Here is a 13,845-nt window from a genome sequence, read left to right as displayed (position 1 = left end):
AAAAAAAAAAAAAAAAAAAAAAAAAAGAAAAAAAGAAAAACAATTAGCCTGGTGTGGTGGTACATGCCTGTAGTCCCAGCTACTCAAGAGGCTGAAGTGGGAGGCTCATGTGAACCCAGGAGGTTGAGGCTGCAGTGAGCTATGATCCTACTGCAGCATTCCAGCCTAGGTGACAGAGCAAGATGCTATCTCAAAAGAAATAAATAAAATTAATAAAATAATTTTGGAAAAAAAAACACAACAACAGTTTTGGGAGGTCGAATTTGGAAAAATCTGGTTGGGCATGGTAGCTTACCTGTAATCCCAGCACTTTGGGAGGCTGAGGTTGGAGGATCCCTTGAGTCCAAAAGTTCAATATCAGCCTGGGCAACATAGGGAGACCCTCATTTCCACAAAAAAAATTAACAAATTAGCCGGGTATGGTGGTACTTCCCTGTAGTCCCAGCTACTCGGGAAGCTGAGGTGGGAGGATCATGTGAACCCAGGCTATAATGAGCTGTGATTGCACCATTGCTCACCAGTCTGGGTGACAGAATGAAACCCTGTCTCAAAAAAACAAAGAAAAAGAAATAGGACCACAAAGTTGTAGGCATCTGTTAAATGAATTTGGAAAATACTCATCCTTATGAAATATCTTGAAACTTTTTTTTTTGAGATGGAGTCTGGAGTGTGGCACGATCTTGGCTCACTGCTACCTCTGCCTCCTAGGTTCAAGCAACTCTCCTGCCTCAGCCTCCTGAGTAGCAGGGATTACAGATGCATGCTACCAACCATGCCTGGCTAATTTTTGTATTTTTAGTAAAGTTGGGGTTTCACCATATTGGCCAGGCTGGTTTTGAACTCCTGACCTCAAGTGGTCCGCCTGCCTCAGCCTCCCAAAGTGCTGGGATTATAGGCGTGAGCCACTGCTCCCGGCCAAAACTTCTTTTTAGGTGAAAAAAATTGATTTAATGACTTTCACTACTTCGACTATTGTGAATTTTTGTTGGTTTGGTTACCTGGAAATTAATGACCTATGAAAACATTTTGGTCTGAATTTGGAGATGCAGAATTGAGGCATATGCAAATTCTTTAATTACTATTAGTGATTATATACATTATTATTATTTTGTAAAATTAGGTAGAGATAGGGTCTCACTGTGTTGCCTAGTCTGGTCTTGAGCTCCTGAGGTCAAGGTTCCTCCTGCCTGGGCCTCCCAAAGTGTTGGGATTACAGGCGTGAGCCACTGCTCCTAGCCCATTAGGTTGTTTTGATGGTAGTTTTTTCAGTGGTTACACTTGTAAGACAAATTATTGTAAAATACGTTCTTGTAGAGAGAGGATGATATAAGAAGAGCTGACATTTAGGTGACAGATTCTGAGCTTCGGGATTCATGGACGTGGCTCTGTCTAGACTAGTCTGTGTCCCAAAAAGGATCAGGATTCTTAATTTCCCATTTTATAGTTGGGGAAACTATGCCTGGGAGAGGTTAGGTGATGTGCTGAAGGTCACAGTACTGGCAGCAGAGCTGAGTTCCAATTCCGGTCTGTTTCTGAACTTATCTGACAATGTTGAATTACAAAAGGCTTGTGGGCTTTCTGGTCCGATTTTATCTGCATCTGGCAGCTGGGGTCATGGCAGGATACTGATTGGATCACACAAGTCTTTGTTGAGGTCTCTGGCAGCTTTCTAAATACAGCTCTGCAAGGTGGTGTGCTAATCTGTTTATCAGTGAGGCAGAAGCTAATCTGAGGAACATTCCATCTACACCAGACACCTGATTCAGTAATTTAGGAGCTTAGTTTTGGATAGTCTTTGTTTTCATCCTATATAGGTCCTGCGTTTATTACCTTTGTGTTTCAGATGCTCGTCAGACCCTTGAGGTTCCTCAAAAAGAGAAACATAAAAAGAACAAAGACAAGCACAAGGTCAAGAAAGAGCACAGGCGGAAGAAAGAGAAGGTGAGAGACTTCTGCATGCCCGGGATCAGTGTGGCGTAGGACCAGTCGGTCAGCCCCCAGGAGTGTCATATACCGCAGCTGAAGAGCAGATCTCGTGGCTAAGTCAGTTCTATCTGAGCCTTCACAGAAATATCCACAGTCAATGCAAACCCTTGATTTTTCAGAAACATTTTATTTTGCACTTAAAAAAAACTTTTTTTTTTTTTTTAAGACCGAGTCTCACTCTATTGCCCAGGCTGGAGTGCAGCAGCATGATCTCGGCTCCTGCAACCTCCGCCTCCAGGGTTCAAGCGATTCTCCTGCCTCAGCCTCCCAAGCAGCTGGGAGAACAGGCGTGCATCACTATGCCCAGCTAAGTTTTTATATTTTTAGTAGAGACCAGGTTTCACCATGTTGGCCAGGCCAGTTTTAAACTCCCTCAAGGGATCTGCCCACCTCGGCCTTCCAAAGTGCTGGGATTACAGGGGTGAGCCACCGTGTCTGGCCCGTAAAAAAACTTTTTTTGTGAACATTAAAAAGTAGAAAAAAAGGGCATTTAAGGATCTTAGAGCAATAGGTGAGTATTAAATAATAAAACTATTTATTTCTTATTTATTCAACACTAAGTGAAGGTATTATTTTCAACATTTCTCAACTACTTTGTTTTTATTACAATATTACAGTTTGAGGTTTTAGTCCATCACTTGCCATTTGAAGTAAAAGAAGTTGAATAGAAGGCAGGCGTGTGCTTTCACTGTTGACATCTCTCATTTCATCATCCATGTCTTCTTTTGGGTTTTAATTAGGTTAATGTTCTTGTTGGGTACCCAAAGTAGTCTGGGCTAGCAGCTGAAGAAACTGGAAACAGTTTCATCACTGGCTACCAGAAGGAAGCACTCCCACGTGTGGAGGATGACAGGCATTCCCTCTTATCAAAAGGAAGAAAATGTGTGCTGACAGGCCCGAAAACCAAATTTGTTTGTCCTTACCAGTGTATCTGCTGCTTGGTGACCTTCTGCCAGTTTCTTCCTTGTGGTTTTCCTGGGTGCCTATCATCCTGACATGAAGATTCCCAGAGGCCTGACAAAATAAACAAGTAGGGTTCACCGGAGGCGGCACAGGTCCCCACGCATAAGATGTGTGGTGCAGTGTCTTATGGCACTAAGTGTTATGATGGGTCCCGTCTGCGCCTTCTTGGTTCCACGGTGTCTGTTGCTGGAGGTGCAGCCAGGTCAGGGTGCACAATTGAGAGGGGCACAGCTGTCTGCCCTGTGCTGTCTTGTTAGGCTATCACTGTCACTCTAAATGAGGTTTAAACATTTTTTTTTTGAATGACTCTACCCCTGTAGCCTTGTTAACCTTTCTGTGTATTGAATTAAGGAGGAAAAAATACATTTGTTTCCCCTCATCATTGTGGGTTTTTTTTTTTTTTTTTTTTTTTTTTTTACAGAGAAAGAAACACAGGAAGCACAAACGCAAAGGCAAGCAAAAGAGTAAAAAACCGGAGAAAAGTAGTAGCTCCGAGAGTTCTGACAGCAGTGACAGTCAGAGTGGTGAGGAAACTGCAGACGTGTCACCCCAGGAGCTGCTGAGACGGTGGGCAGTGGGAGATGGGGGTTTTTCAGAAACTTTTAGAGGCTTACTGAGTGCTTGATGTATTTGCTTAGAGGCAGATGTCAGAAATGAGAAACTGGTAGGCAGGGCGCAGTGGCTCACCTATAATCCCAGCACTTTGGGAGGCTGAGGCGGGAGGATCACTTGAGCCCAGGAGTTGGAGGTTGCAGTGAGCCATGATGGCACCTCTGCACTCCAGCTTGGTGACAGAGCAATACCATCTCCCTAAAAGAAAAAAAAATGTAGGCCAGGCGTGGTGGCTCATGCCTGTAATCCCAGCACTTTGGGAGGCCGAGGCAGGCAGATCACCTGAGGTCAGGAGTTCAAGACCAGCCTGGCCAACATGGTGAAACCCTTTCTTTATATCTTAAAAAAAAAAAGAAAAAAAAAAAAAAAAAAAAATGTATATATTAACTAGGTTTTAAAAAAAGTTTTAATATTTAATTATGTAAGTGATATGTGAATATATTATCATTATGAAAATTCAGACCTTACAGCTAGTGCTTAAAGGAGCCCTGACCAACTCTCCAAACCTCTACTTTTTTCACAGTAACCTCTGCCACCAGTTTCGTATGTACCTTTAAGACCTTTTTTGTGCAACCCCCCCACACACACACTCACATATGTGGACACACGTATACTTTTTTTTTTTTTTCAGACTGAGTCTCGCTCTGTCACCCAGGCTGAAATGCAGTGGAGTTATCTTGGCTCACTGCAACCTCTGCCTCCTGGGTTCAAGCAATTCTCCTGCCTCAGCCTCCAAAGTAATTAGGATTACAGGCTCCTGCCCCAACGCCTGGCTAATTTTTTTTTTTTTTTTTTTTTTTTAGTGGATACAGGGTTTCGTCATATTGGCCAGGCTGGTCTTGAACTCCTGACCTCAGGTGATATACCCACCTCAGCCTCTGAGTGCTGGGATTACAGGTGAATCACCATGCCCGGCCTATGCACACACTTCTGTGCACATTTTAAATATAAGTAATACAATTTCATATAGCCTATATTTATAGGGTATGAATTTTATTTTTTGAGACAGAGTCTTGCTCTGTCACCCAAGCTGGAGTGCAGTGGCCTGATCACGGCTCACTATAAACTCTGCCTGTTTGGCTCAAGGGATCCTCCTACCTCAGCCTCCAGAGTAGCTGGGAGTGGAAGTGAGCACCACTGCGCCCGGCTAATTTAAAAAAAAACTTTTTTGTAGCGATGGGATCTCTTATGTTGCCCAGGCTGATCTCGAACTCCTGGCCTCAGGTGATCCTCCTGCCTCGGCCTCAGGAGGGAGCCACTGCACCAGCTTACTCTTGCCAGTTTTATCTTGTTGTGTGAACTCTTTGAGTGTCTGGCTTATGAGCTTCCTTCAGGTGATCGTAGGCGGCAGTGATGGGCCTATAGCCATTGCTGTGGAAGATTCCTTCTTGTGAGCATGCCACAGTGTGTTTATTTCCTCTATTTTGTGGACACTAGCTTTTCTACTTTGAGGCTGTAGCCAGTGTCACCCAGCTCTGTTTTGAATAGAGCTGCCACAAGCATTCCTATATATGAAACTGAGATTTAAGACTGACAACTTGGGGGCTGGACATGGTGGCTCATGCCTGTAATCCCAGCACTTTGGGAGGCCAAGGTGGGAGGATCACTTGAGCCCAGGAGTTTGAGACTAGCTCAGACAACATAGGGAGACCCTGTCTCTCTTAAAGAAAAAAAAAAAAAGGCCATTTCAAGCTTGGGTCCTGGAGTGAACATATTTTAGTTCCTTCCCAAGGGTCATGCAATAATAGATGAGGTAGGTGAGTGAAACTGATATGAAAAATTGCTTGTATTCTCAAAGCTAAATAAGACTAGGGAAAAAAGTTGCTTTTAAAAATGGTCTTGGCGGCCGGGCGCGGTGGCTCACGCCTGTAATCCCAGCACTTTGGGAGGCTGAGGCGGGTGGATCATGAGGTCAAGAGATCGAGACCATCCTGGTTAAAATGGTGAAACCCCGTCTCTACTAAAAATACAAAAAATTAGCTGGGCATGGTGGAGCATGCCTGTAATCCCAGCTACTCAGGCGGCTGAGGCAGGAGAATTGCCTGAACCCAGGAGGCGGAGGTTGCGGTGAGCTGAGATCGCGCCATTGCACTCCAGCCTGGGTAACAAGAGCGAAACTCCGTCTCAAAAAAAAAAAAAAAAATGGTCTTGGCTGGATGCAGTAGCTCATGGCTATAATCCCAGCACTTTGGGAGGCTGAGGTGAGCGGATCACCTGAGGCTGGGAATTCGAGACCAGCCTGACCAACATGGAGAGACCTCATCTCTACTGAAAATACAAAACTAGCCAGGCATGTTGGCACGCACCTGTAATCCCAGCTATATGGGAGGCTGAGGCAGAAGAATCCCTTGAACCCAGGAGGCAAAGGTTGCGGTGAGCTGAGATTGCACCATTGCATTCCAGCTTGGGCAACAAGAGCAAAACTCTGTCTCAAAAAAAGGCAAAACAAAAAAGGTCTTAATATCTTAACACGAGGTGTGGGTGAGTGAGTTTCTGTGTTTTCAGGGTAGTAGAAGCAGCATTTTAAGAGCACAGATGAGACAGTACTTGATTGTGGGTTATCATGTGTGCATTTTATAGGTTCAGACATGCTGCTGTGATTTGGGGAGGACTGACATTCTCAGCTTCACAGAGCTGTTTGGTTTTTCACTTCCTAGTTAACTTTCCATTTCTCTTTTCTGTTTTCTTTTCCAGGCTGAAATGTCTTCCACTAAGAAGGCAGTAATTGAAGGCTGCCCTGGCTTGTCCTAGAATCATTTCTCCTCCATGATGGAAGCCCAGTGATTGTTCAGTTAATGTGTTGTACAGAGTGTATTTATATGTAAATTCCTGCTGTAAAATAATTTTTAAAACCTTGACATTTCAAAGACTGCTTTGAAAGGTTGCAGAAATTGATTTCTATTTTTAATTTCAGTTAGTGTCAGAGGAAAAAATCCAGACTGAACAGTTTAATTAAAGTGGAATTTTTCTATTTTCTTCTCGATTTTTAAAAAATATCCTAGGACGTTAGAAGTTAAAAGTGAAGGTTTCTCTCTGGTTTTGTGATGAAGACAGTCTGGACTCACTGAAGGACACGTATGTGAGAAGGGGTGGTTGTGGCCTCTCCTGCCGTTTCTTGGGAGTGAAGCTCTTCCCTCTCTGGGTGGCTGGTGCCCAGGAAGCCCCATGAGAGGGAAGAGCTAAGGCCTGACAGGGGGCCTCAGGCTCTCAGGGTAGATGTCACTCAAGTGTCTAAGGCAGGCAGAGAGATCAGTGGGAGAATGTGCACCCACAGCCTGGGTTACATGACCACAGGCTACGTCATGTGCACCAAGGAGACTTTTTCAAAAAATAAAGTGCAGACCAGGTGTGGTGGCTCACGCCAGTACTTAGAGCTTTGGGAGGCTGAGGCAGGAGGATTGCTTGAGCCCAAGAATTCCAGACCAGCCTGGGCCACATAGAGACCCCTGTCTCTACAAAAAATAAAGTACAGAGCACTTTTACATTATGAAAGTAGCATCATAGATCACAACAATTTTAAAAGCAGAAAGAAGGAAGAGGCTGGGCACAGTGGCCTATGCCTGTAATCCCAGCACTTTGGGAGGCCAAGGCCAGCAGATCACTTGAGGCCAGGAGTTCAAAACCAGCCTGGCCAACATGGCGAAACCTCGTCTCTACTAAAAATACAAAAAGATTAGCCAGGTCTGGTGGGCACACAGCTGCAACCCCAGCTCTGTGGGAGGCTGAGGCATGAGAACCCCTTGAACCCTGGAGTGGAGGCTGCAGTGAGCTGAAATTGCGCCATTGCACTCCAGCCGCAGCCTGGGTGACACAGAGACTCTTGTCTCCACCCCCCTCAAAAAAAAAGGGGAAGAAAATCACTTTTACTATCACCCGAAGATGACACCCCTCAACATTTTGAGTAATTCCACCCAGTCCTTTTCTAGCTATGGGGCTATCTGACTGTGGTAGCATTTTGTTCTCTTACTGTTGTTGGCATTGTGGCAGACAGCTCCCTCATGCTATTACCAGTTTTGTAGACCTGCCCCTAATAACTGCATCCATCTTATTTTGTGCAGGGGCCATGTCATAACTGACTGACTTTTTCTGTTTTGACATGAAGTGGGTTGGCCAGGAGCCCTACCCAGGCAGAGGACACTAGAAATTGCCCTGTGACAGGGAGCCAGGGAAACCCCAGGGGAGGGCTGAGGCTGGGGCGCTGGTTTTGCTCCCTCCACCTGGTTCCTCTTGGAAACCCATTTTTTTTTTTTTTCAACGTCTGCCTCCTGGGGTCAAGCCATTCTCCCGCCTCAGCCTCCTGCGTAGCTGGGACTACAGGAATGAGTCCCCACACCTGGCTAATTTTTTTTTTTTTTTTCGGTAGAATGGTGGTTTCACCATGTCGGCCAGGCTGGTCTCTAAAACTCCTGACTTCAGGTGATCCTCCCGTCTAAGCCTTCCAAAGTGCCGGTATTATAGGCGTGAGCCACAGCGCCCGGCTGCAAAGCCCATTTTTCTATGGGTAACATGTGCTGCATGCGGTGGCACCATTTTTCACCCAGCGGGCGAGCAGGCAGTGAGGTCGCGGGCCCAGGGTAGCGCGCGCCTCCGAAGGTCCGTGTGTGTGTGTGCGCGCACCCGCGCGCGGGCTCGTGGCGCCACCGTTCCCAGCCAGGCCTGCGGGCGGCCACCGGCGGGCTGGGCTTCGAAATGGCCTCCCCACCGCGGTGCTCCCAGACAGCCCCGGACAAGAACTGCAAGCTGCCCCCACCCTCGGCCCCCACTGGCGGTTACCATCCCGGCAAGCTGTCCTGGGGGGCCCTGGTGAGGGCCTTAGGCCGTTTCAAGCTGTCGATCCCGCAGACGCACAGAAACGTGCAGCTGCTGGACACTCTGGACCCCCTGGCCTCCAGGGAACCACCACCGCTGCTACCCGAGAAGCACGAGGTGCCGGAGAAATTGATCTGGGGCGACCAGGACCCTCTCTCCAAGGTCAGAACCGGCACTGCGGTGAGAGAGCAGTGGCCTGTTTCCCACACGAGGGGAAGGCGTTCAGGCTGGCGGAGGACCCTGGGGAACCCAACTGACTTCACCGGGACCCCCAGGGAGGCCCTGGGCCCAATCCCCCATCTGTGGCACATCCAGTGGGTAAAGTCAGACACAACAGAGCAGGGCCTGCTGGAGCTGCCACCGGCTGGGGAACCAGGACTCATTCTGCCAGGAGGAAGGTCTGCACTGCTATGTGCACCCTGACCCCACCCAGACCTTGGAGTCTCCGAAGGGCCACCCACAGTGATGCTCCTAATTGCAGCCCAAGGGTCAGTGACACAGCTCTCCCTGTGCAGGAGACAGTTAGTGTCAGAAGAAACAGGAAACTCATAATAATAATAATAATAACAACAACAATAATGAATTGGGCCAGGCAAGGTGGCTCACACCTGTAATCCCAGTGCTTTGAGAGGCCCAGGTGGGAGAGCACTTGAGCCCAGGAGTTTGAGACCAGCCTGGGCAACATAGTGAGAGCCCATCTCTACAAAAAATAAACTTAGCCAAGCATGATGGGGTGCACCTGTGGTCCCAGCCACTTGAAAGGCTGAGGCAGGAGGATCCCTTGAACTCAGGAGTTTGAGGCTGTAGTGAGCTATGATTGCGCCACTGCACTCCAGCCTGGGCAACAGAACGCGACTCTGTCTCCAGATTATAAAAAAAAATAGAACAAAAACCAAAAATCGGCTGGGTGCAATGGCTCATGCCTGTAATCCCAGCACTTTGGGAGGCTAAGGAGGGCGGATCACTTGAGGTCAGGATTTCCAGACCAGCCTGGCCAACATGGTGAAACCCTATCTCTACAAAAAATGCAAAAACTAGCCATGCATGGTGGTGCATGCCTGTAATCCCAGCTACTCAGGAGGCTGAGGCAGGAGGATCACTTGAACCGGGAGGCAGAGGTTGCGGTAGGCATCTCACTCTGTCTAAAAACAAACAAAAAATGAAGAAAATAAAACAAAATGAAAGCCAATAAAGAACATTCTCAGTAAGTAGTGTTTCATGCTTGGCCTTAATTTAACACTCTCACATGCCGATGTCACAGTGTGTTTTTAATAATTTCCTTGAAACCTCTGCCTGGCTTCCCAGCCTGTCTAAGATGAAGTCTGGCGATCTGCCTTCTAGGCCATTTCGAATCTGGCACCTCTCCATGTTCTCCTCCCCATGCCTGTCTTGCTGACCTACAAGCAGGTCTGGCCTCAGGTCTCCTGGCGGGTCCCTGCCCCCATGGTGCTGCCCTCCTAGGGAGGCCCTCCCTGACCACCCGTCTAAAGTAGCCGGGGCCACCATCTCCTCTGTGGCTCTTGCCATGGCCTGACATCCCCGTTCTGTCCCTTGAGTGTCCTTTGGCTGCCAGCAAGTGGCCCCTGGAGGTTGGGGAGTTTGCTTCTCAGTGGTTGCTGAGCTGGCCTCAGGTCCAGGCCCCATGAGGGAGGAGGCTCTCCAAATTTATTTGTGGAATAGTTGAGTGAACACCATGCATAGAAGAACTGTTTTGGGCTGGGTGTGGTGAACTCACGCCTGTAATCCCAGCACTTTGGGAGACCGAGGGGCGGCGGATGATGAGGTCAGGAGTTTGAGACCATCCTGGCCAACATGGTGAAACCCCATCTCTACTAAAATTAAAAAAAAAAAACAAAATTAGCTGAACATAGTGGTACCAGACTTTAGTCCCAGCTATCAGCTACTTGGAAGGCTGAGGCAGGGGAATCGTTTGAACCTGGGAGGCAGAGGTGGCAGTGAGCTAGATCTTGACACGGCACTCCAGCCTGGTGACAAAGCGAAACACCAACTCAAAAAAAAAAAAAAAAAAAAAAAAACCATTTTGTTTTTGCATAAATTGCTCTGTTCTCTGCATAAGCTTTGTCAGCACCTCTGAAATGTACCTATGTGTTGGGGACTTCTCTCCGCAGCCCGTGGGACCCCTTTACCTAGTGGATCCCAAAGTACTGTGTGCAGAAAAAAAACCTGAAAGGAGGGCCCCAGAAACGCCTGCGGTGAGGGCATGGGAATGCTTTCCCACTCTTGCTGATGTTTTTCCATGATGGAGTTCTAGGTTTTTTTTTTTTCTATTTTTTAAATTAAATTATATATATTTAAAATTATTATTTAAGTTTTTGTAGAGAGGAGGGTCTTGCTCTGTTGCCCAGGCTGGTCTTAAACTCCTGGCCTCAAGTGATCCTCTCTCCTCGGCCTCCCAAAGCGCTGGAATTGCATGCATGAGCCACTGCGCCCAGCAAATTTAATTTCAATTTTTAATGACAGTTCGTTTTTCCTAATGAGATTAAAAAAAAAAAAAAAAACCCAAACCCTGCAGGGGCGTAGGTGGCTGGGGTCGCCAAAGGCAGGGGTTTCGGCGCTGGAGGGCAGGGGCGGGCGCGGGAGGGCTGTCCGGTCAAGTCCTGGGGATGGGGGCAGCTCCTGGGGTAGGGAGCTGTCTCTGCAGGCGCGCCCCCGCCCGCCCGGCTTAGCAGACTCCCCCAGCGGCCGAGCCCGGTGCAGCTCTCCGCGATCCCTGGCAACGGAGCCCCAGTTCCGTGTCCTGGAGGCTGAGCCCGCACCCCTCTGTCCCTTTGTCCCCATGTCCCAGAGTCCCCAAGAGGCGAGGCATCCTCTCATCCCCTGCATGCCCACCTGCGCGTCCCCGACATCCCCTGCATCACCTGCAACCCTGAAGGACACCGCTCACCACTGCCCTGAAACGTCGCATCTACTCACCCCTGCCCTCCCAGGCACCCTGTACCCTGACACTGTCTTCCAGGCCACACCCCTTGTCTCGCCTCCAATATTTCCCCATCCCTACACTTTCACAGTTCAACGTGGGACATGTCGCCATGGGCGGGGGGCGGGAAACAGGGCATCTTCAGCCTTCCCTGCTTTGTCCTCTTTTTTTTCCACCCCAGTTTTACTGAGATATAATTCACATACCATATAATTTGTCCATAGAAGCTATAGTGGTTTCTAGGGTATTCACAGAGTCCTACACTCCCCAGCTCCCCAATACCCATCCTCCCGACTGCAGGCAATTCTACTTTCTGTCCTATTCTAGACCTTTTATTGCGTTAGAATCAAGCCGTATGTGGTCTCTTGTCGCTTCTTTTCCTTAGCATAACGTCCTCAAGGTTCATCCATGTTGTAGCCTGTAGCAGTGCTCCCTTCCTTTCTCATTACCAAGTAATATTCTGTTGCATGACCATGACACTTTTTTTTTTTTTTTTGAGATGGAGTTTCCCTCCTGCTGCCCAGGCTGGAGTGCAATGTCGCGATGTGGGCTCACCGCAACCTGCGCCTCCCGGGTTCAAGCGATTCTGCCTCAGCCTCCCGAGTAGCTGGGATTACAGGCATTGGCCACCATGCCCAGCTAATTTTGTATTTTTAGTAGAGACAGGGTTTCTCCATGTTGGTCAGGCTGGTCTCAAACTCCTGACCTCAGGTGATCCACCTGCTTCGGCTTCCCAAAGTGCTGGGATTACAGGCGTGAGCCACCGCGCCCGACCGCCACATTTTCTTTATCCGTTCTTCAGTTGATAGATATTTGGGTTGCTTCCATTTAATGCTACGAACGTTTTTTTTTGTTTTTGTTTTTTTTTTTTACATGGAGTCTCACTCCAGTCGCTAGGCTGGAATGCAGTGGCACGATCTCGGCTCACTGCAACCTCCACCTTCCAGGTTCAAGCGACCCCCCTGCCTCAGCCCCTCTAGTAGCTGGGATTCCCGGCAAGCACCGCCATGCCCGGCTAATTTTGGTATTTTTAGTAGAGACAGCGTTTCGCCACGTTGGCCAGCTGGTTTCAGACTCCTGACCTCAGGTGATCCACCTGGCTTGGCCTCCCAAAGTGCTGGGATTACAGGCGTGAGCCACCGCACCTGGCCGAAACGCCTATTTTGCAAAGTGGCTGCAGTGTCTTACGTTCCTACCAGCGGTGTGGGAGGGCTTCTACTATTCATCCTTGCCCACACCTGCTGTAATGGGACTTTGATGACATCCATCCTAACGAATATGACACGGTATTACACGGCGCGTTTCTTTTTTTTTTTTTTTTCTTTTAGACAGAGTCCGGCTCTGTCGCCCAGGCTGGAGTGCAGTGGTGCAATCTCGGCTCACTGCAGCCTCCGCCTCCTGGGTTCAAGCGATTCTCCTGCCTCAGCCTCCCGAGGAGCTGGGACTACAGGCGCCCACCACCACGCCAGACTAGTTTTTGTATTTTTAGTAGAGACGGGGTTTCTAATTTTCCACACCAAGGGTCTCTGCCCCTCAGCAGTCAGGGCGGCAAACAGGAAAGGTTTTACTCACGTGGACGCGGGATCCAGGTGTCCCACAGTGAGGTGCGCCCCCTCTCCGTGCTGTGAATGCAGCTCCGCACTCGCGTTTCCCCCCAGGTCTATATGAGAGGAAGCCAGCTCGGCAGATCGCCGTGAGACGCGACGCACATCGGCGTCATGACGCCACGCACGCCGGCGCCGTGACGCCACGCACCCACACTGTGGTTTTCTTTTGCACTTTCCTTAGTGATGTTGAGCAGCTTTTCATGTGCTATCAGCTATTTGCATATCTTCGTTTTCTTTCCTTCTTTTTGAGACAAGGTCTCACTCTGTTGCCCAGGCTGGGACTGCAGTGACATTATAGCTCACTGCAGCCTCTGTCTTCTGAGTTCGAGCAATTCTCATCTCAGCCTCCTCAGTAGTTGGGATTACAGGAGTTTACCACCACAGCTGGCGATTTTTTTTTTTTTTTTTTTGTATATTTAGTAGAGATGGTTTTGCCATGTTAACCAGGCTGGTCTTGAACTCCTGGCCTCAAGTGATCCGCCTGCCTCAGCCTCCCAAAGTGCTGGGATTATAGGAGTGAGTCACCATGCCCAGCCCTTGCATATCTTCTTTGGAGATATATCTATTCAAATCCTTGGCCCATTTTAAATTTAAATTTTAATTACCTTATTTAAAGACAGGGTCTTGCTCTGTCACCCAGGCTGGAGTGCAGTGCTACAATCATAGCTCATTGTAACCTTAACCTCCTGGGCTGAAGCAGTCCTCCTGCCTCAGCCTCCTTAGTGGCTGGGATTACAAGTGTGAGCCACCATTTTTTAAAAAATTTTGTACAGGCAGTCTCACTGTGTTTCCCAGACTGGTCTTGAACTCCCAGGTTCAAGCAATCCTCCTGTCCCAGCCTCCCAGAGTGCTGGGATTACAGGCATGAGCCACCATGCCCAGCCAAATTTTTTTTTTTTTTTTTTTTTTTTTTTTTTTTTTTTTGAGATG

At 48.3% G+C, this 13,845-nt stretch overlaps 2 protein-coding genes across 2 annotated transcripts in view; both read left to right on the top strand.

Moving 5' to 3' along the window:
* GPATCH1 (G-patch domain containing 1) overlaps positions 1–6,532 on the top strand; it is a 48,939-nt gene extending 42,407 nt beyond the window's left edge. The window contains exons 18-20 of the mRNA XM_032249136.1: positions 1,844–1,941; positions 3,371–3,516; positions 6,256–6,532. Of these exons, the coding sequence (XP_032105027.1) occupies positions 1,844–1,941; positions 3,371–3,516; positions 6,256–6,286 (275 nt within the window). The 3' untranslated portion in view covers positions 6,287–6,532. The remainder of the gene's footprint in view (positions 1–1,843; positions 1,942–3,370; positions 3,517–6,255) is intronic.
* Positions 6,533–7,990: 1,458 nt separating this feature from the next.
* The window catches only part of WDR88 (WD repeat domain 88), a 32,305-nt gene continuing 26,450 nt past the window's right edge, over positions 7,991–13,845 (top strand). The window contains exon 1 of the mRNA XM_032249135.1: positions 7,991–8,532. Coding sequence (XP_032105026.1) covers positions 8,251–8,532 — 282 coding nt within the window. The 5' untranslated portion in view covers positions 7,991–8,250. The remainder of the gene's footprint in view (positions 8,533–13,845) is intronic.

Source organism: Sapajus apella, unplaced genomic scaffold (assembly GCF_009761245.1).
Source record: "Sapajus apella isolate SASKATOON/1434 unplaced genomic scaffold, GSC_monkey_1.0 scaffold68, whole genome shotgun sequence".
Taxonomy (NCBI): domain Eukaryota; kingdom Metazoa; phylum Chordata; class Mammalia; order Primates; family Cebidae; genus Sapajus; species Sapajus apella.
Note: the sequence above shows the minus strand (reverse complement) of the source record. Positions and strands in the feature narration are given on the sequence as shown.